General features: G+C 36.6%; 1 protein-coding gene across 1 annotated transcript; it reads right to left on the minus strand.

Annotated features, from left to right (window-relative positions):
- Nucleotides 1–261: 261 nt before the first annotated feature.
- Nucleotides 262–19,565, minus strand: LOC121389821. Its single transcript, XM_041521473.1, has 4 exons — nucleotides 19,453–19,565; nucleotides 14,588–14,735; nucleotides 6,680–6,825; nucleotides 262–712 (listed from the first exon to the last, which is right to left on the minus strand). The coding sequence occupies exons 1-4, from the start codon at nucleotides 19,511–19,513 to the stop codon at nucleotides 576–578; spliced, it is 492 nt and encodes a 163-aa protein (XP_041377407.1). The 5' UTR covers nucleotides 19,514–19,565; the 3' UTR covers nucleotides 262–575.
- Between the last annotated feature and the right edge of the window lie 3,835 nt (nucleotides 19,566–23,400).

Genomic DNA, 23,400 nt, shown 5'->3' on the forward strand with positions numbered 1-23,400 from the left:
CTATATCAATATTAAAAGTGGAAGCTATGAAATACCGTACTTAGGGAACCCGCACTGCAAACAAAAACATGAATGAAGTCAAGTGTGTACGGAAACACGTTTTGTTAGTAGTGTTGTGAGCTTAAACTTGAGCAAACATAATGGCACAGTGGCCCATTTATGAATTATGTTACTAAAACAGTAACAATTCTAAATTATCCAAAGGAACCATTTTTGGTTTGGGTTTGTTTTCATGAGCATGCAAAGAAAAACAACACTGAATAAGAATTAAATGTAATTTTAACAAGAACTAAATTTAGTGTTCAAATAATTAAACAGGACAATAGTATATTAAAATTATGCTCTGCAATAAATAAATTAAATAGCACTGTTGGTATGAAGATTTAGCAAAAACTGATTTATAGTACAACACAAGGCACATATCACAACGTACAGCTGGCCTAACACAGCCAACTTGCAAAACATTAACGGTGTGTCGAAGGACGCCGTATTACACGCAGTTGAAATTCTAGAGAGCAGCATGAAGGTAATATAGTCACGCACAGTCGAATTTCAAGATGTGAAGAATTTGTAGATTAATACTGTGGAGGTGGCCCTTTCGTGTCCGGATATGCTGGGTACCCAGAACTCATGCCTGGACCTGGAGGAGGGTAAGCCTGAAGCGGGTACTGTACCCCGTAGCCACTTTGCTGTGGTTGCTGTTGTTGTTGACCTGAAATATTAAGTTGTTGTTTAACCATTAATCCATTTGGAGTGTAAACTAATACTATATTTGGATGGTAAACTTCGTACCATGTGTACTGATGAATAGTGAACACAGCATTGGATGTCCAACATTTGGTAATTATGACATGCAGTCATCAGAAAAAATCCGCTACATTTTTCTAATGCAGCAAGGGATCATTTATATGCATTTTTCCACAGACAAGAAAACATATACCACGATCTTTAACCATTTGTAGTGCTCTGGTTGGGACGACAAATCAGCTGAATGGAACCACCGATGGTTCGATCCTGGGACGCAAGCACCTCAAGCGAGCACTCAACCGACTGAGATAAATCCCGTCCCTAAAGCTAAAGAGATGAAAAACATGTCCTTGTTTACAATAAAAGTGTTTGTATGTTCAATGTATTAATGGTCGTCATGTTTGCATTTCCTCCAATTTCATTACTAACATAAGTATTCGACGTGCCTATATCCAACTAAGGTTCAAGCACGCTGTCCTGGGGAACACGGTTCAAGCACGCTGTCCTGGGGAACACGGTTCAGCAGCCTGGACTGTTTCTCCAGGACAGTAAGCGGGGTTGGACAAGAGGTGTTATGGCTTTATTTGATTGATTAATAATCTATAGTCGATAAATAAGAGGGTGTACTTTTAAATGTTAATAAGTTTATGGTCGTCGTTCTAACGTTTTAAATCAATTTCATTTTATTTCCTAATATATATATTTTGTTATTACCTACAAATGTATTGAGTGGTGACATCCAAAGTTTTCTACTAGAATAATTAGGACGACCAATAAACACTTAAATAAACAGACAGCGACGTTTAAAATATGGTTACTGTCTTAAGATATCTGCTTTATCCTGTAACATGACCAGGACAAGCAAATGTTTTATTTAATGACGCACTCATCACATTATATTTACGGTTATATGGCATCAAACATATGGTTAAGGACCACACAGATATTGAGAGAGGAAACCCGCTGTCGCCTTTTCATGGGCTACTCTTTTCGATTAGCATCAAGGGATCGTTTATATGCACCATCTCACAGACAGGGTAGTACAGGGTTCGAACTTAACGGTCGCCCAATCGCCCCTGGCGACTGAAACCCACAGTAAGGTTGCCCGCCTGGCGACCGATTTGTAAAAAAAAATTTTTTAAATCAATAATTAATAAATAAATAAAAGTACAGCTATGTAGCCTACTTTGCACCATGAAAAAGTGTAGGTCTGCTTTTACATATAAACATATGCCCAATATAAGAATAGGTGTAAGGTAAGTTAAGTGGCATGTAAAATTGGGCACAAATTCATGTCGAAAAGATTCAGCCCTGGTTATGTGTACACGTCATAGATCGTATCCACTGAACATTATATATATATTTTTTTTCAATTATTATTATTTCATTGAGATGGAGTGGGGTGTTATTTATTTAAAGAGTGGGTTGGTTGAGTGCAGGAAAATACTCAAAATGAATGTTTTCTCTTATAATCTGTTGCAATATTGTTTTTTCGGGCAAGTGAAAATAGACTCGAGCAAGTGAAAATAGACTCGAGCAAGTGAAAATAGACCCGGGCAAGTGAAAGTGCTGTCACCACTTGCCCGGATGGCAACTAAAAAAAACGTTAAGCGCAGACACTGGTAGTACATACCACCGCCTTTGATATGCCAGTCGTGGTTCACTGGCTAGAAAGAAAAATATCCCAATGGGCCCTCCGAACGAACACTTTACCACTGGACTACGTCCCGTCCCCTGACCAGGACAAAACCGATATTTAAAGAAAGTAGCCAGTTATTTTATTTATCCTACAATCCACATAAAACGAAACATTAATAAAATGAAGTTTTAATTCCCAACTTCATCATTTATACAATATATCCACATGTGTTGAATGCCTTATCGCGAACATATACATATACAGAATTTATTTACACTCTGGCCGTTCAGCAACGGCATAGGAGGGCTACATAATATAAAGGAACATATATATATATATATATATATATATATATATATATATATATATATATATATATATACATGAAGATATTTGGGATTTACAATATAAATGTATATATGTACACACATTCACTTCACAATATACACATGACAAGATGGTGGTTGACAATATATGCAGTAAATAAGTTATTTTCCAGTATAAACAGTACAATCCTTAAATACTGTTAGTTTGGGTGCATTTTGAGCGTTTAAAGATATTAGTAATAACATTTATTAATTTTGATAAATTCTTTAATACACTGATTCGTTTACTGTTCATGAGTTGTTTGAATTTGAAAGTATTTGGTCGTGTATAATAATATGGATATAGAAACTGGACCCTGGAATCATGAAAATATTTACAGACGAAAATATAATGGTATTCGTCACCAATGTCTATTTCATCACATAGGTTACATAGCCTGTCTTTCTTAGGTATGTTATTCCAGCGTCCAGTTTCAATAGGCAAATAGTGATTAGATAATCTGAATTTCAAAATAATTGTCCACATCTTTTCAGGGATAATAGTAAAATATTTTTCTAGACTGAGGTGTTCTTTGTAATATCTGTATGTAGTGCCTTTCGATGAGAGTTCTATTTCGTTACTCCATGTTTGTAAATATTGGTCATATTGTCTATTTTTTATTTGTTGAGAGAGGACCTTAACTGATACAAAAGATTGGGAAAGCCAGACATCGCTCATTCCTAAATTATTCAGGATATTTTTTACTGTAGTGATCCAGTTATAATTGGTATTATTGCTAAGATGGTCTAATAACATTGCTCTATATAATAAGAAAGATAGTTTAGATTGTTTCCCCGATACAATTCGTGCCCAATAACAGACCATTCGTCTGTGTATAGTTATCTCGATAGGCATTCTCCCCAGCTCTCCATGTAACATAAATAGTGGTGTCGATTTTTTTACTGGTAAAATATGTCTGAAAAAAGGTATTTGGACAGCGTTTAAGATATCAGTTTTCTCATGTCCCCAAATTTCGCACCCATGTAGTAAAACTGGAAGGATCATCGAGTCGAACATTTTAAGTTTACAGTCGACTGACAGAAAATGTTCTTTGGCTTTTGCAAGTACAAAATACATTGCTTTGGTAGCTTGTTGTTTAAGTCTCATCTTTGTAATTCGGAAGTTATTTTTATTAGTAAATGTAATTCCTAGATATTTATACTCTTTAATGTTTTCTAAAGCAGTGTTTCCTATCTTGAAAATATGTCTGTAGTCTTTAGCTGTACCGTTAAAAATAATTACCTTCGTTTTAGTGATATTAATTTTAAGTTTCCATGTCTTGCAATATTCTTAAAAGGTGTTTAACGTATGCTGTAGGTCAGATGCAGTTGTTGCTAAGAGGGCTGTATCATCAGCATATAGCAGACAGATAAGTTGAAGACCAACGTCAATTGGGTTTTCGGGATTATCAGGGATAGGGGAAAGCCCTTCACATCCATGATTGAATAAGTAGTCTTCTAAATCATTTAAATATAAAGAAAATAAAACAGGTGATACATTTTCGCCTTGCCGGATACCGTTGTTGCATGGAAATAGCCCGGAGTGTTGGTTGTTTACATATATAAGTGATTTAAGGCCTTGGTACATCTGGTGTATGATTCTAAAGAATTTGCCGTTTATATTATTATATAATAACTTTTGCCATATATTAGTTCGTGAAACCATGTCGAAAGCTTTCTGAAAATCAACAAACGCGCAGTACAACTTCTTTTTTCTTTTTTTCAAGATATCTATCAAATTATGTAAGGTGAATATGTGGTCTGTTGTGGAGTAGCCTTTACGAAAAGCAGCCTGGACTTCACTCATGATATTATTTTCTTCAATAAATATATTTAAACGGTTATTGAGTATAGATGTAAATAACTTAGAACAACAGCAAAGCAATGTGATCGGTCGGTAGTTTTCAGGCGATAGGCGGTTTCCTTTATTTTTAAAAATTGGTATGATGATACCATTGAGCCATTCCTCCGGCAAAACACCGTGCTCGATGAGTATGTTAAAAAGTTTAACGTAAACTGGCAAGAGAATTGTTGCGGTTGATTTAATGTACTCGTTAACGACTTTGTCAATACCAGCAGCTTTATCATTTTTAAGTTGTTTTATGCCTTTTAAAATTTCATCTTCGCTGAATTGTCCATTAATAATACTGTCATTGTTTACTTCATTTAATGCTTCGTCCATATTAAATTCGGGTGTATTATCCTCATTCGGTTCGCCCTTGTTTAAATTACTGAAGAAATTGAAGAATTCATTTACTGGGGGAACGTTTATGTCCGATTTGCGTGGTCCCTTTAATATTTTATAGAATCCCTTGGAATCGTCTAGTCGTAATGTTCTCATTTTCCTTTCAGTTTTAAATCTGTGTTGTGAATATGCGTTAGAAATACATTTCTTATAGGACTTACTGGCATTAATTAACCTCTTTTTATTTTCTATTGTTTTGTGTTTTGAGTATAATGTTTTTGATTCATGATACTGCCTTCGCAAATATTGACATCTTACCCCAAACCAGGGTCGCTTATTAGCAGTGGACTTTTTATCACGGTTGTTAGCGCGAGCACGCACCTGACCAAATGTTGAGACTGCAGAGTCTAAAAATAGATTTTTCAGCGTGTCGGCTGCTTGGTTAACACGTGCTTGTATATCAACAGATTCATCGTCCAGTACTAAGAGGATTGTTTGAACTAAGTTATTATCGATATTATTGATATATTCCTCTCGTTTACTTGGGATCCACTTACGAATGTGACTGGGCGCGACTTCATCACTTATATTCTTCCTAATATCAACATGCGTGTTTGAGTAAGTATTGCATTTATATGTAAGTGCTAATGCACAATGAATATCTGAGAAAAGTGGGTCAAAATCACAGATATCGAAATCAGTTACATTTTCAAAAACATGGTAGGTACCGATTGCGTAATCGATCAGGCTTGAGTCTTTGCTGGTTACTTTCCCTATGTTTTTATCATTTCCACATCTACCGTTTAGAATATATATATTATGTACTTTACACAGCTGTACACGTTTTGCCCCATGCCCATTAACCCTTCCCTTGTCCTGGCTTGCCCTATCTCTAGGAATATCGATATTATCCAGCTTTGATATATCATTTAGGAAATTTTCCATATCAATATTATCAATAAAGATATCATCATCAAGAGTAATATAATCAGGATAACATTTGGTTCTGGCATTGAAATCACCCAATAACAGCAAAGGTTTTCCTGATTCTACATTTTGAGAGATTTCATTTTCTATAATGTCAAAAGTGTCTTCTTTAAAATATGGTGATCCAGTAGGTGGGATATATACAACACCTACTGTTAAGCAATTACCATCACCTTTCTGAGTTTGGATGTCTGTGATACTAAACCAAGATATATATTGAGAGGATATTTGTTCGGTGACTTTGACAATATTAGATAATTCATTTTTTACACCAATAACAATGCCGCCGGATAACCTTATACCTTTTCTATTATTGAAATAAGTTGTGTATCCTGGAATAAGTTTTAGCATACTGTCAGAGTCATCAGTTTTACTTTCAGTGAAACATAAAATGTCATATTTTGAAATAAAGGACAATATCTATACACCAAATTAACAAATTGTCTTCAAAACTGTTTTTTTTAAATCAAAACAATCAACCGAAAAGTAAATAATAAGTAACTTTCAGCAATACATTTAATTACTTTGATGACAATAACTAGTATAAAGGTTGTATTTTTGGTCAGTGACCGAAAACATAAATTTATCTAGTCATCCTATCTTGACAATACATAAATAATAGTGATCACAGGATGAAGTTGATATGTAATGCTAGTAGCTAAAAGGGCTGGCTCAGATAATCGGAAATAGGTTAGTCACAAAATATGTACAAACTGAGGGCAGTGTCGTGAAAAATAACTGATTTGTTCGTCTTACTTGTGGTGATTACGCTGACGTTTGGCTGAACGCCATGATGAATCACACGACCAGCACGGCTCTTATTAGCACAGCACACCCCGATGAGTATCACAATAATCACCACAACGATAATGCCAACAACGATACCACCGATTGCCCATCCACTGAAATAACAGAAATAGCCATTATAAAAAAACAGGAAGGAAAATGGTTTATTTAACGACGCACTCAACGCATTTTATTTACGGTTATACGGCGTCGGACATATGGTTAAGGACCACACAGATATTGAGGGAAGAAACCCGCTGTCGCCAGTTTATGAGCGACACTTTTTTCGATTAGCAACAAGGGATCTTGTATATGCACCATCACATATGCAGGATAGCACATACCACGGTCTTTGATGTAACAGTCGTGGTGCACTGACTGGAGTGAGACACTATAAACACGTACATGCACACAACAGGTACGTACGTACATACATACAAACATACATACATACATACATACATGTACATACATACATACATACATACATGCATACATACATACATACATGTATACATGCATACAGTATATACATATTCATACATCAGTACATACTATTCAGTGCCAGGTTTGCCCACTGTTTCGTGCACGTAAGCAAGATAGACCACGTAACTTGTATACCCCATGCATATAGTTGAGTTAATGAACATCCTTTTTATGGATGCCTCAATAGCTCAAAAGGTATCGTGGCAAGTCTGCAAAGTTGCGGGCGATTCGATGCCATAGGTTCGAGTCCCACGGCATGGGACAATTTGTGAGGCTAGAAAGGATTTAATTATCCCCTGCGCCAGTACGTATATATCTATGTAACAGTCAACCTCGACATATATACAATATATAGATATTCATACATCAATACATACATTCATAGATGAGTGCATGTCATCACAGCTGTACATATACTATTCTAATGAGCACTGTCCTGTGCTAGTTTTGGTTTTGTAAACTAGTCTAGTAAACTGTCCTCTTTATGACAGTGCAATAGGGATGCCATCCCCAATAAAGGATCTGCTCGGGAGTAGCTGTTTTCCTATAAGTTATACTATACCAAATAAAATCCCATAGGCGACCATGTTAACGTTTGTGCTTAAAAACACTATATCAACCAAACTATGACCCATACAATTTATATCAGTACTATAACCCCTACCTCAAAGTATTAACTGAAGAAAATGGTACCTTTCATGGCTCATTTTCGGTATAACCAGATGTTTTTACAACACCCCTAGTTTCACACAAAGTTTGAGGTTTTTTTTTTACAGGTACCCCATACACAGGTACTCCAAGCACAAGGCTACTTGACACAGTGGTACTAGACGAAATAAAATTGCATACATTTTGAGCCCAGATGAAACTAATGTTTTTACAACCAACATATTTATAACCAATCACGGGACTTGTGGTGTTAACTTCTCTATCTAAAGTTCGGTGCACCTCGAACTTTGACCCAGCCGGAAATTATTTGGTTTAGTGCTACCTGTAGACGAGGCTCTAGATACAGATTCATGGAATCAACCACTATTTTGCCAAATGCCCATTCGACTCTGCAATGTGCAGATATACTCCCCTAATCATACATACATACATACATACATACATCAATACATACATACGTACATACACAAACAGACACACACACGCACACACAAACACATACATGCTTGTGACATGAACACATACACATTAATGTTGGCAATCGGTTGAAAGTTTATCATCGATGACCGATTACAATCGGTTAGTACCAACCGATCAAATTTCGATTATACAATCAGTTAGAATTATATGACCATAAATAGGATTTGTAATTATATAAGGACTATGTAATGGTTCGTGTTTACAGGGATTTAGACCCTACAAATGGCTCATTTATATATTTAAGGCTAAGGCTACACCTGAAAAGAAACACCAACCACAAAACATTTACACCACTCCCACCATCTAAACTGAAGGAACAATTACAGTAAATTTTCTCCCACACGATCGATTATGGATTTTTATACTCACTCATCACATCGGTAGAGCCAAATCGATCAATTATCGATTATAATCGATCATTTGAACATCACTGATACATATACACAGAAACATAATATATACTGACAGCCATAGAAAACGCAGCACCAACTCAAGTGCCATATCTGTGAAAGTAGCAAGCAAATCCTATTCAGGCACTATATTACGAAAAATACTATTCTGTAAAGCGATGACAAAGTCCAAGAGGTTGGTAACATCCTTTAATTTCACTAAGCAGCACTTATTGTGCGTGGGGCACCAAACAGAATTTCTGGAAATGTGGTACAAAATGTCAATATCGGGTGTGGCCATCATGTGCATCCAAACTGGCAGCACAGCGACGCGAACCAAATTTGCCTTCAATTGCTGAATAATGTAAGCAGGGGCGTGCATCCGGAGTAATCGTCCTATTGCATCCCAAACATGTTCTATAGGAGCAAGGTCGGGTGATAGAGATGGCCATGAAAGAACATTGATATGTTGCTGGTTCAGATAAGCCATAATGAGTCTAGCCGAGTGAGGCCTGGCGTTACCATATTGTAACGCCTGTAGATGAGGGTTAGCTGCCATGTGATGCATGACGTGGTTTTGGAGGACCTCGTCTCTGTAGGTTTGGGCGTTGCAACGTCCTCGGAAGATTTGAAGATCTGACCTACCTTGCATGCTGATTCCTCCCCGTATCATGACACTACCACCTCCCCAGCGATTCACCTCATGGACACAACAGTTGGCGTATCTTTCACCACGTCTCCGCCACACCTGCATCCGCCAATCGGCATAGCTGAGATGAAATCTGAAGAGGATCTGGCCCCAATGGCGTTGTGTCCATCGACGATGCGTTCGAGCCCACTGAATTCGTTGTTGTCGATGTCGCTTTGTCAGGATGGGTCCAACGTAGGGTCTTCTTGGTTGCAGGCTCTGCTCCCGTAGTCGGCTTCTGTTGGCTGATGGGACCGTTCAGGCCATGGGTGGTAGTAGCTGTCCTAGCTGCAGGTTGAAATCTGTTGCGCAGGTGAGACAGGTAAATGTGGAACTGGAAAACGTACTACCGCAGGAGTGGAATGCTATCCCCCCAAGGCACCGTTCCACGTAGCGATCTTAGCACTACTATCGCCTCCTTAACTTTGTTCTACGATCGCCAGCCCTATCCACGACGCAGCGTAGCTTACTATCGTCGTAAATGACTGTGAAAATTTACAATAGGTATGAGGCAGTTGTAAGCCATTAACGTAGCTGTCAAATGGCAGTTAAATGATGATTTGGTCATTTTCTACGAAGGATACTAACATTTTGTATAAAAATGGATCTAATACCTTTTATAAAACTCGGCGTTCGATGAAAAACATTCTAGGCCATACGAGACCTTCACACGAAAATACGGGAGATAACTCTCATGTCTTATGCATTCGGCAATTATTGCTTGGCAAATAAACTGACAAAGTTACTTCATGGATGCCCGATACCAATGAATACATCCAAGATGTTCCGAAAAGTCGGTAATCAGTTCATTATTTAACTAATTCGTACTTCTTCGTAAAGAATAGTTTAATCATTAAAGGGGCACTTACGACTACCGTAAGGTTGCTTTGTGGAACGACTGTAAAGTTTACGGTGCCAGTTGCATAATTCACCGTAAGTCACTACAATTAACCTTAACTACAATTCTTTTGTGCAACGAGGCCCAGAAGACTTATCGGGTCGATGGGAAGACGCTGCATGGCTTGTGTTGCTGCAGATGGTGGTCATAAGCGCTATTGGCTTTTCATTGTGATCCCACGTGTCTTTCATACGTGGATGAATTAAAACTAATCAATGATTGTACATCCTTTTTTGTTTGTTGTCATTATCAATCATCTATATCTTGCTGTTCACAACAAAAACATTTATGTCTTAGGTATTCTTTTCGAAATCCAAACATTTCTCGGTGGTGCGTTTTCAATGCTGTTCAATACACACACACACACACACACACACACACACACACACACACACACATACAAACAAGCTCATATGCACTATCATATGCATGCAAATACACACACACACGCACGCACGCACGCACATACTCACATATGTATATAAACAGTTATAAATATATGTATTTATTATATACATAGCAATGAAATATATAAATCTACAGAAACCATAAAAGTGATATCCGGAGAAAAGTCATATATTCACGGTAGTTTAGCTAGATTGAAAATATAGAAATCGTTTTGGGTTTTTTTTACCCCCCTTTGTGTCATTTGTTCGTATTTTAGTTTGATAACCGGCCTCGGGTTGCGCAGTGGTTAGCCATCGGACTACAGGCAGGTAGGTACAGTGTTCGCAGCCCGGTACCAGCTCCAACCCAGAGCGAGTTCTTAAGGTTCATTGGGTAGGTGTAAGACCACTACTCCCTCTTCTCTCTCACTAGTCACTAACCAAGTAGCAACTAACCCACTGTCTTGGACTGACAACCCAGACAGCAGAATTGTTAGCTCAGGAGAGCGTGCTTGAACCTTAATTGGATTTAAGCACAAAAATAAGTTGAAATGAAAAGTTTGATGACCTGTGTAAAAGGAACGCAGGTACGTGGGAACCGAGGTCCTAGGAACAGAAGTCCTATCGGACCTCCATAGCCTAGGAACCATAGTCCTACACAGACTTTCATACCTGGTTTATTTTTTAGTGTTTGTTTTCCTAGGACTTGTATTCCTACCGGACTTAAATTCCTTCTACAGCAGTGACAGAAATACTACTCTGGCAAATTAGATGTCAGTTTGCTATACTCTTCAATTTGCACGAGCTGCTAGAAAGACAGGAGAAAGAAAAGTGAGTTATTGGCAGCGTTCCCTCGTTGTGTAATGCATAAGTGTACGATTCTCTTAAGATTGCTGTGGGTTCAAGTTTGAGTATCAACTTAATTATTTTTTACGATATAGAATTGTGGATCAGACATGTGAGTGAATTTTTGTAATCGTCTTACATTTTTGTTAGCATATTGAAGTAGGAAGACTATCTTGCTTTTTTCAAAAGTATATAATGCAACTACAGATATAAAGTAGGCTATATGTTCATGTGTTCAACAAGAAAAATATAAATAAAAAAAACTGAATATGGAACCCAAAATTATTTATTTTAAAAAATATATGAAAACTGGTAAATCCCAAAAAACTTAACATTTGGCGAACGGCAAAAGGCAATTTCTATATACACCAACATAATTTTTAATAATATGTTTTAGAAGTTGATATTTTGACTGTAAGTCACAATCCGATTAATTGTGATTTTCTTAATCTTTGTTCGATCGGACTTCTATTTCTCGGAATCCTAGTCTGTTGGACTTGTATTCCTATGAAATTTAAGTCCGTGGGACTTTTATTCCTGGTACTCCTAGTCCACAGGGCTTTCAATCCTAGTATTCATAGTCCGCTGGAATGTTTTATTTTTTCGACCATCATAAGCATAAGAGACGAGTTAAAGAGAGTAAACCCGCTGTCGCCACTTCATGGGCTACTCTTTTCGATCAGCAACAAGGCATCTTTTACATGCACCATCCCACAGTTAAGATAGTACATACCACGGCCTTTGTTACACAAATTGTGGAGCACTAGCTGGAACGAGACATAGCCCAATAGCGCCACCGACAGGGATCAATCCTAAACCGACCGCGCATCAAGTCCTGTCCCCACCCCCTCACAAAAAAGGGAGTCTGAATGCCTATTGTGACCAAAACTGTCAAGTATAAAAATGTCATAAGTAGTTAGTCTGTTTAAAAGTATCTCTGTAAATTGTGTGTGCATATTATTGACAGTATAATAATTGTTCAGGGGTTACTGTTTTGTTTTAGTCGGTGTAGTGACCTATTGAGCTGTAAAAATCCACTCTTAGTCATAGATATTTCTATTAACTGATAAACCTTAATGAAACCATTTAATATAATTTTTATCGATGGTATAGTTCATTCGGACTAAAATATCATAGAGCCCAGAGTCTGACATGTCATATGTTAGACCAAATTAATGTTTGAAAATGAGAAAAATTGACAAAGTTGGCACATGTTCATTAAATTATGCAGGGTGTGGGTGTGTCTAGACTGTGGCAAGTAGAAATTTGCTTTGAAGAGGGGTGTTTAGACCACGCCACCCACACCCTATGTACACGCGCCTGCAACATTATTGACAAAAAGGCACAAACGTAAAATTATATAATAACAAAATAATTTATATAACGCAAATATCACATTTTTATAGTTGAATTATTATTATCAAATACGAGTACATAATGTCTAACAGATAATTTTGTTGGTATATCATATGGGCAAGTTATACTTAATTGCGAGTATTAATACATGTAACATGCTTCGAATTATGGAAAATGTTTTCGAGTTTTCAAACATTACTTTTAAATGTTTAAGCATTTATTAGTTGGAACAACACGCAATAAATAAAGACCTTGGTTCTGCTCATATAATAAGGTCAACAAAATGTGTACATACTCTTCAAAATAATATAAATGGAAACTATTGGAATAAATAGAAAATATTAAAATAAAGAGAGGCGCCAGTATCCTAAGTTAATTAAATAAACCAGAAAGGAAACTGCTTTTCGTTTTTTTTATATTATAATTTAATTTTTATGTGTACCACCGGATTAAAATTTTGATTGTCCAGGAATGCAAGTCCGGCCCGGACTTGATATCCCGGCAGTCAGACCAGTATTCCTACGGAACGTAAGTTCAAGGACTTGCATTCCTAGGTATATTAGACCTAGGACTTGCATTCCTAGGAGATTAAGTCTGGGCAGACAACTGTTCATACGGACTTGCATTCCGTTTACACCGGCCTTGGTGGTGTCGTGGTTAAGCCATCGGACATAAGACTGGTTGGTACAGTGTTCGCAGCCTGGTACCGGTTCCCACCCAGAGCGAGTTTTAACGACTTAATGGGTAGGTGTAAGACCACTACACCATCCTCTCTCTCACTAACAACTAACTCACTGTCCTGGACAGACAACACCATAGCATAGCCCAGGACAGCGTGCTTGAACCTTAATTGGATGTAAGGACGAAAATAAGTTGATATGAAATTAAGTCTGATGATTACCAATGCATCTGATCGTATTTAAAAAAAATGTACCTATAAAACTATACCTATTAAAACAGGGTTATGATGTGCAATTACTTACGATAAAATATTTAAAACGAATTTAATACGAAGCTAAATAATGATGACACAATGTCCTGTCATTGAGTGTAAGTTAACATTTAATGGCGTTCGATTCGTTTTGTTTTTGTGGGTTTTGGAGGATCGCTTTGTTTGCACAGCAGTATAATTAAATAAATGTTAATTTTATAATTAAATAAAGATAATTATTATTCAAATTTCTTTTAAAAAATCTATGGTCATGTAAATTTTCTGGAAAAGTTCCATCCGAAGAAATATAGCATGGCGTTACGTGTTTTTGATAGGATAAGCGAAAGATATTAACAAAAAGCGAATACAAATTATGAAAGACGTATATAATAAATAGACCATTTCATTGGGGTTTTTTTCGAATACGATTTTTATGTCAACTCATGATGTGTGAAAACTATATTTTCACTCATTGCTTCGTCGCAATGAGTGAAAATATGGTTTTCACACATCACTCGTTGACGTAAACATCGTATTCGAAAACCCCCATGAAATGGTCTATTAGCCTCTTGTGGCTCACTTCGCCCAATGATACGAGGCATGCTCTGTATATCATAATTATAATACGTATTTAGGCTTACAGACATAACTTGGATGGATTGTACCACAACAGTTCTTCTTCCTTCGAATATACACCTAGACTCAGAGATATTATGTAAAACTAATTCCATAGTTACACAAAGACGTACCTCAAATAGATGGTTTTGGAAAATGAAGTGTACGTGTCTGACCATCCGCTGCTACAACATCTGTTTGTGCAACATCCGTTAAAGCAGTAACGATCTGCCGAAAACAGGTTTCTTTCATAACTGTTGGTACAGGTAAGGGCTTGAGCAGCTAAAAAAAACAAAAAAAAACAAAAACCAACAACATAATAATAAAAATAAAAAATACTTAGAAAAGTTAAAAATTAGGTTTGTATGATGCACATGTTAAAATATTCTTCAAATAGTGGATTCAACTAGACTGAGCAGAACAAAGTTCGCTAGACGGGTTTATATGCTTGACATTGGAAACATTGGGAACAATGGGAACCAGTCAGATATTTCGCGAACGTTAGCGTCGCTCACTGTTGTTGAACACGGGGCTGTTTTCAGCAATATAAATTAGTTGTACATGCATCTTGTTTATTTATATTGATATTTTGTTCAACAACACTACTAGAGCATTAATCTGGATAAAAACATTTGGTAATTCTGAATTGTAGTCTTAGAGGAAACATGCTGCATTTTGCCATTAATGCACTTTAAGCTCCGGTCACACTGTCAAGGATCGAGGATCGTCTGGCCGGATCCACGACGGATGAAAACCTCACGGATGACCCCGGATAGTGGTTTATCCGCGGTCCCCTACGGATGCACCACGGTTTAACTTCGGTTTTCGACGGATAAACCAAGGATTATTAAGGATAGGGGTTAGTTGACAACGGGGAGCGCTACAGGTCGCTACGGATCGCTAAGGATCGGTACAGTTTAGTACGGACAACAACGGATGGTCACAAATGATGCCGGATCGTATCCGTGGCTAACCCGGCGTCCTGATCCTTGACAGTGTGACCGGTGTAAACAGAATGCAAGTCCGTAGGAACAGTTGTCTGCCCGGACTTAATCTCCTAGGAATACAGGTCCTAGATCTAATATACCTAGGAATGCAAGTCCTAGGACTTACGTTCCTTAGGAATACTGGTCTGACTGCCAGGATATCAAGTCCGGGCCGGACTTGCATTCCTGGACAATCAAAATTTAAGTCCAGTCGTACACATAAAAATTAAATTATAATGTAAATAAAACGATTTATTTAATTAACTTAGGATACGGTGTATGAACCAACACAATTATCTGTTAGACATGGTATTTGATAATAATAATAATAATAATAATAATAATTTAACTATAAAATGTGATATTTGCGTTATATAAATTATCTTGTTATTATATAATTTTAAGTTTGTGCCTTTTTGTCAATAATGTTGCAGGCGCGTGTACATAGGGTGTGGGGTGTGTGTGTGTGAGAGAGAGAGAGAGAGAGAGAGAGAGAGAGAGAGAGAGAGAGAGAGAGAGAGAGAGAGAGAGAGAGAGAGAGAGAGAGAAAGAGAGTGGATGAGTGTGAGACAGAGAGATATTGTGTGTGAAAGAGTGAGTGAAAAAGAAAGATGGAGAGAGATAAAGACAGAGACAGACCGAAAGGCAGGGAGAGAGAGAGAGAGAGAGAGAGAGAGAGAGAGAGAGAGAGAGAGAGAGAGAGAGAGAGAGAGAGAGAGAGAGAGAGAGAGAAAGAGAGAGAGAGAGAGTGTGTGGATGAGTGTGACACAGAGATATTGAATGGGTGAAAGAATGAGTGAAAAAGAAAGATGGAGAGAGATAAAGACAGAGACACACAGAAAGGCAGGGAGAGAGAGAGAGAGAGAGAGAGAGAGAGAGAGAGAGAGAGAGAGAGAGAGAGAGATAGAGAGAGAGAGAGAGAGAGATTTTGTATAACAAACTCACTAAAACACTATAATTAATTATCGGCTGTTGTAATTGTGACACATAATTTTCAGAGGAAACCCACTAGTATTCACTTTTTATTATCAGTGATCTTTTCCACAAACAGAACAGCACATATCACGGCCTTTCTAATACCAGTCGTGGGGTCTTGGTTGGGACTAGAAAACCCAATTAAAAATATGTCCACCGAAGGGATTCGACCCTACGACCCAAGCTATCGAACATTTGTCTGGTAGTTACTAATGTACAGGGTTCGCATCTCGGCACTTGGTCATCTCGCAACACCCGAACAGCCATAGAAGATGTTTGTAAATAGTTAACAGCTAAAGTATGTTTTGTTTAAAGACATCACTAGATCACATTGATTTATTTATCATTGGCTATTGGATGTCGAACAAGATTGGACATGTAGGTTCATATGTTTTTCCCCATTAGCAGCAAGCGATCTTTTTAATATACTTTCCCACAGACGTGACAGTACATACCACAGTATTTGATACACCAGTAGTGGGCCACTGGCAGAGACGAAAAAAAGAAGCCCAATCGCACGTACGATTTATAAATACAACCTTTTCAATCATCGTGATGTTTCCATCCAAACTCTTGGACTGATCACATTATGTTAACTTATTTTCGTACTTATATCCAGTTAAGGTTCAAGCACTGATCACAAATACGCTCGTCTACTGATACGATTGTAAATATTGGTTGTCGGGTGCAAGGTGTCCAGGTGTGATAACTAAGAAATATGCTCGTCTACAGATAAGGTATTACATTGGCGGTTAGGTAAACACTAACGGGGCCTTCAGTGTCGGTGCATTGCTAGGTTATACTCAATAAGAAATAAATTTCACCCGATTAGACTTGAGGAAGAAATACCTTTATATTGTTATAAGAGGGCTAAACACTTTACAGAGAGGCATACACACACACGCACTCACACACACACACACACACACACACACACACACACACACACACACACACACACACACACACACACACAGCAATGAAATATATAGATTTACAGAAAACATAAAAGTAATATTCGGTGAAAAGTCATATTTTCCACTATATTTTAGTTACAGTGAAACTTTAGAAATCATATTTATATTTTAGTGAACATTCATGAGCATTCATGATCTAGTTGTCTACTTTGTAAACAAATGTATATGAAGTGCAATTACGATAAAATATCCAAAACTGATTGAATACTAAGCTAAATAATGATGGCACAATGTCCTGTCGTTGAGTGCAAGTTTTAAACTTACCGTTCGATTCGTTTTGTTATTGTGGGGTTTTTTTGAGAATCGTTTTGTCAGATATGTTTGAACAGCAGTATTATGAAGTAATTATTAATTTAATAATTATATAAAGATATTTTTTATTCGTATGTCTTTTAAAAATTCCATGTTCAAATAAATGTTGAACAAAAGTTCAACCGGAATAAATATACCATGGCGTTACGTGTTTTCGATAGGATCAGCAAAATATATTAACAAAGAAAAAGCGAACCATATTGTCAAAAACTAAGAAAGATATTGACCATTTCATGCTTTTTTCGTATTCGATTTTTCTGTCAACTCGTAATGTGTGAAAACCATATTTTCACACATCACTCGTTGACATAAAAATTGTTTTCGAAAACCCACATATATATATATATATATATATATATCTCTCTCTCTCTCTCTCTCTCTCTCTCTCTCTCTCTCTCTCTCTCTCTCTCTCTCTCTCTCTCTCTCCTCTCTCTCTCTCTCTCTCTCTCTCTCTCTCTCTGTTTTTTTCGAACACAATCTGTATATATAAGTAACCCAAAGCATATAATAAGTGAGGTTATTTTTGTTAATGGTATTGTTCACTGCGCTGGACGTGGTATTCTATAGCTGATAGGCAGTGAATGTATCCATGTCACCATAGCGTGCTTAACAACGGTGTTGTACATGGTAACATACTGATAAAATGATTGACTGATAAATGTGACATTAGTTAAACATTTTGTTGAAGGTTGCTGGGTGTCCTGTCTGTTTATGTTTAACCACCTGCTATTACTAGGTCCTTAGTGACATGAAAAATTAAAATGTTTAAATGTGGATAAACAGAAGAACAATGAAAGTTAAAATTTGTTTTGTTTAACGACACCACTGAAAATACCCCATACACATTCAATAATTTATAAAACCCCAAACATTAGAGTCTGATTAAAAAACTAATTTTTGCTACAATATTTCGTAGATTGTATATGGAATCTATATTTTGGGTACACTAACAATCGTTCGTCTGGCGTTCGCTGTGCATTCAATCATTAGTCTGATTTTAGTAACACCAAACAATCATTCGCAAATTGTGTGAATCGGCGATGAACGTAAAAGAAATATTAGAAAGGAACCCCACTGATTTTGATATGCCATTCGTGGTGCACTGGCTGCACCGAGATATAGCCAAATGGGCATTCTGTCTTTACGAAAGTGAGCCATTACCGCCAATACTCGTGTCTGCTTTGTTTATTCTGAGCGATCTAAGCTCGCTGCATGTTACTATTAAGATATTAGTATTATAAATGTTATAGTTAAGCATATATTACTGCTCGAATATTGAAAGCAAAACGTAATTATTAGAAACGATTTACCACTTTGTCACATACTGAAAACTATGTAGTTGTTTTTGTTTATATTACCAAGAAGAAAGAAGAAAGAAACAAGAAACAAGAAGAAAAAACAACACACACGCACTGTGACACACTCACACTCACAAACAAACACGCAAACACACACGGACACGCGCGCGCACGCACACTCACACACCCAAACACACGCATATGCGCACACATACACTGTGTGACACAGATACATACACTCACACATGGACACACGCACACGCACGTACGCACGCACACACATATTCATTCAAAAATCACATACCCCCCTAAAAAAACAAAAACAAAAACAAAACAACAACAACCCTTAACAAAAAAACCCTAAAAAACCCCAACCCAACAAAATACAAAAACAACAATAGAATAAACCACAACACAAGAAAACACATCCACCACCTAAAACCCCACTTACCGGTCCACAAAATGGAAAATAACAAACACTGGACAACCACCGAGTAGGGGACGTTGTTCATTTTCTCGGTTTCATCCGCGACTAACGAAACCTAACAGTGATCTTGACACCAAGTATATTTGTTGCTATAGACGCTATGTTTGTTATAAAAATAGTGAAAAGTATGGCGCGCCAGACAAGCCAAACCTGAGTGTGTGTCTAACCATCACAAGATATGTATTTACTCAATATTTGGTTTTAAATGCCGCAACGTGCGCTTTAAACGTCTCAAAATACATCTATGCTTCTCACTGTAAATATATTTTATTTCAAGATACACACATACAGACAGTGTGAAGTTCTTACAATATATATATTTAAATTATAAATATTTAAAAGTTTATATTTTAAAAGATTTAACTTCACAATAGAATAGATCTAAACTTTTCAATACAATTAAAGGGACTATTCCGAGTTTGCTGCCATGGTAACATGTTTACGCAACACCGAGCCTTTTTGAGGACAAATTACGCAGTGACTGTGTAAACAAGGTGTTTGTTGTCATCCTAATTCTTGTTTCATGTAGTAGCCCAAACTGGATTTTAAATTCCAGTAATTTCGTATGTACGAAAATCTTTATATAACGAAGTAAACTAATAAACTGACTGCTACAAACATTATCACACGACCACAAACACATTGAATATACAGACACTAGTATTCGTGCGAAGTTTAAAAATATCTTATGAAGTTTAAATGCATCTCATGAAGTTAAAGATATGATGCAAAGTGTAAACACATCATGAACAGTTTGAAGATATGATGCGAAGTCTAATATTATGCGAAGTTTAGAGATATTTTGGAAACGATAGATACATCTTGTGAAGTTTAAATGCACATTGTGAAATGAGCGAGATATCTATGGGAGTTCGGGGTGTGTGTGCGTGTGTGTGTGTGTGTGTGTGTGGGGGGGGGGGGGGGGGGGCATGCTGCCCGGAATGATTCTTTTTAATAAAGACGCTCAGAAAAGCGTTTTCAGGGCAGTTTAGTATTGTATATTGTGATTGATGAATTAAAGAAAATTTATGCAACGGAGTATAGGCTGGAGGCCTTAAAATTGAATAAACACTGTTGTGTTTGTTTTTGTATTGTATTGTATTGTAGAGAAAATTAGTTTTTAGAAACCAAAAGTCACTAAAAGGACACTTCAAACGGGCGGTAGGGCAGAGAGGTCAGAATAGTGTCTAGGAATAACCATTTGGCGCGTACTACACAATATTTGACACCGTGTTTAATAATTCATTTTTAGAACTAAATGTGATGGACAGGATTCAGCACCGACTTGTCACGAATATATAAGCATTTATTTGTCTTTTAAAAAATCGACACAAAAAAGGGAGAGTGAAAAATATAACCCCAATCCAATAAATGTGAAAAGTAAAAGCTATTGAATATGAGTGATACAATACTCTGGAAACCCATGCTGAAAGAAATAAAAAGTTAAAAGTTTGTTTTCACATCACTAGAGCACGTTGATCGATTAGTCATTGGCCATTGGATGTCAATATTTCGTAATTCTGACATATTGTCTTAGTATCAAGGGATCATTTTTATGCACTTCCCCACATACAGAACAGCACACAACTTTGATATACCAGTCGTGGTGCACTGGCTGGGTCGCGAAGAACCCCAATCAAAGAATAGGTCCACTAAGGTGATTCGATCCCACGATGCAAGCACATCGGGCAAGCGCTCTACCGACCGGGCAACATCCCACGAAAAAGGCCATAAACAATTTCAGCTTTTGATAGAGCAGTTAATACCACCAAGTATGAAAACAAACATTTTGCCGTTAAGTGACTGACAGACATGTAGACGATTATATACTTATAACAAATTCCACATGACTATATTTGAAAAAGTAGCTATTTCAAGGAAGAAAACAAGTTTTAAGTCTCATATAGACTGGATAAATAAATAAATAAAATCGAAATACATTGGTTTCAGCGAGAACGTCTAAATTGGATGCGCGCGATGCGTGCGTCTACAAAACGCATGCGGACAGCCGCAATGCAAAAAATCGCCCAAGGAGTATATGTCCAAAATTTAATAATTCTTGAGAAGTTTAAATATATTCGAGGAGTTTAATTTAGTTACGCCTAAACAAATTGTGTGTTTCAGCCGAATAAAATTAGATAGGATAAGGTCGGCTTGAAAATATTACTAGATTGACCCCTACAAGTCCAGATAAAATGTTATATATATATATGCACTCCTTTTCCTTACATATTAATAAAACAATCAGTATGGTCGGGTTCCCGGAAACACATTTTGTTTAGATCTTACTGAGGAAATTTAGCAATGTTCATATTGTAAAATATAAACGCTAGTTTGACCTATCCGGCGTACCATAGCAACGTCCTGCATAAGTACCGTTATCAGCAAGTCGTGTTTTTATCATGAGTTTATCAAAACATTGATCGAGATTGCGAAATAATACAAACATAGGATTATCTCTTTGTAAATGAACTGTTATCTGCCATGACCACAATGTATCTGCGCAAAGGGCAAACACATGAGACAAACACATGAGAGACAACATTTTGATGTAGCGAGATACGAGAATACATGCATATAGAGTTACGGTTCGCATAAGCTATAACATGAAATTCATCTGTCATCTCAAAACATTCTGTTCAGGCGCTGGGTGCAGGGATGAGGGTGGGGGAGGGTTAGGCAAGACCCCTTGCTGCTAATCAACTAGAGTAGCTCATGGGGTAGCAGCAGTGGTTGTTTTTTTGTTTGCCTCTCATTATCCACATGACCCTTAAAGAGACATGCCCTAGTTTTTACACGCTAAGTCATATTTTTCACTATTAGATTAAGATCACTGAAATCAAACATTACTTATATTTTATTGTTTAGATTATCCATTTCCCTACAACCGAAATGTTTCTGGTCATCATGGTGTTTCTAACACCACAAAATGCATTTTAAACGTTTTTTTAAATGCACGTTCGTCTGAAAAGTAACGGTTATGGATTCGCGTTTTAATCTATTTTTAAGGGTATTTTCAACGTCACCTTTAGTTTCACTCTGTTATATCCAAATTTGTTACAGGTTTGTAAATTAAACAAACTTAGTGTCCCTTTCTACGGGTTGAAACTAGAGTCTAGGTGAAAAATATGCCTTAGTGTTTAAAAACTAGGGTTTGTCCCTTTAACGATATGTCCGACATATGTGTGTAATCATATGCATGCAATATAATTTCACGTATATATAATTTAATTTAGTTTGAGGGTACATAATAAAAGCAAAACAGACTAAGTGGGGTTTTTTTTGGTTTAAAATCTTTTGAAATTCAACACTGCATTTCAATTTTCATGTACCTTGACACATTTTAAAGAACAGCTCGCTTACTGTAATCTTTCTAAAAATTACAAAAATATATTCATTGGTTTCCACGTAATTTTATGCAACTTACTCTCTGGCAAACCCTGACTACGAAGGTGAAATATGTGCAAGCAAATTAATACATATTTTTATAACGAAAACGAATCTGAGACACTATTGTAATGTCCACACCTATATATATATATATATATATAATAAATATATATATATATATATATATATATATATATATATATATATATATATATATATATATATATATATATATATATAGATATATATTAGTGTTTTCCCTAGCTTGTTTTAGCATGGTGCAGCACCATGCCTCAATAATCTAGCACCATTTTGCCTTAATCAGCACCATGATTAAACAAGCCCTTTTCGCTAATTAATTCTAAAATTGCCTTTATAAAACATCCAAAAAGGTATTATTAATTAATAAAATATGCCGTTTATATCTAATATTATTTATTAAAGTATGCACATAAATTACATTGATGTTTATTTCATTAAATTTTTGTGTATTTTTAAAGAAAAGCAAGTGCCCCGAAAATG

The sequence above is a fragment of the Gigantopelta aegis genome, chromosome 3, assembly GCF_016097555.1.
Source record: "Gigantopelta aegis isolate Gae_Host chromosome 3, Gae_host_genome, whole genome shotgun sequence".
NCBI lineage: Eukaryota > Metazoa > Mollusca > Gastropoda > Neomphalida > Peltospiridae > Gigantopelta > Gigantopelta aegis.

Excerpts from the sequence above, each read along its gene's own strand:
- LOC121389821 (XM_041521473.1), bottom strand. The coding sequence starts at position 19,513 with ATGAACAACGTCCCCTACTCGGTGGTTGTCCAGTGTTTGTTATTTTCC. Across the intron at positions 14,736-19,452 it reads ATTTTCCATTTTGTGGACCG|CTGCTCAAGCCCTTACCTGT; the intron begins GTAAGTGGGGTT and ends TGTTTTTTTTAG. Across the intron at positions 6,826-14,587 it reads TCCAAAACCATCTATTTGAG|TGGATGGGCAATCGGTGGTA; the intron begins GTACGTCTTTGT and ends CTGTTATTTCAG.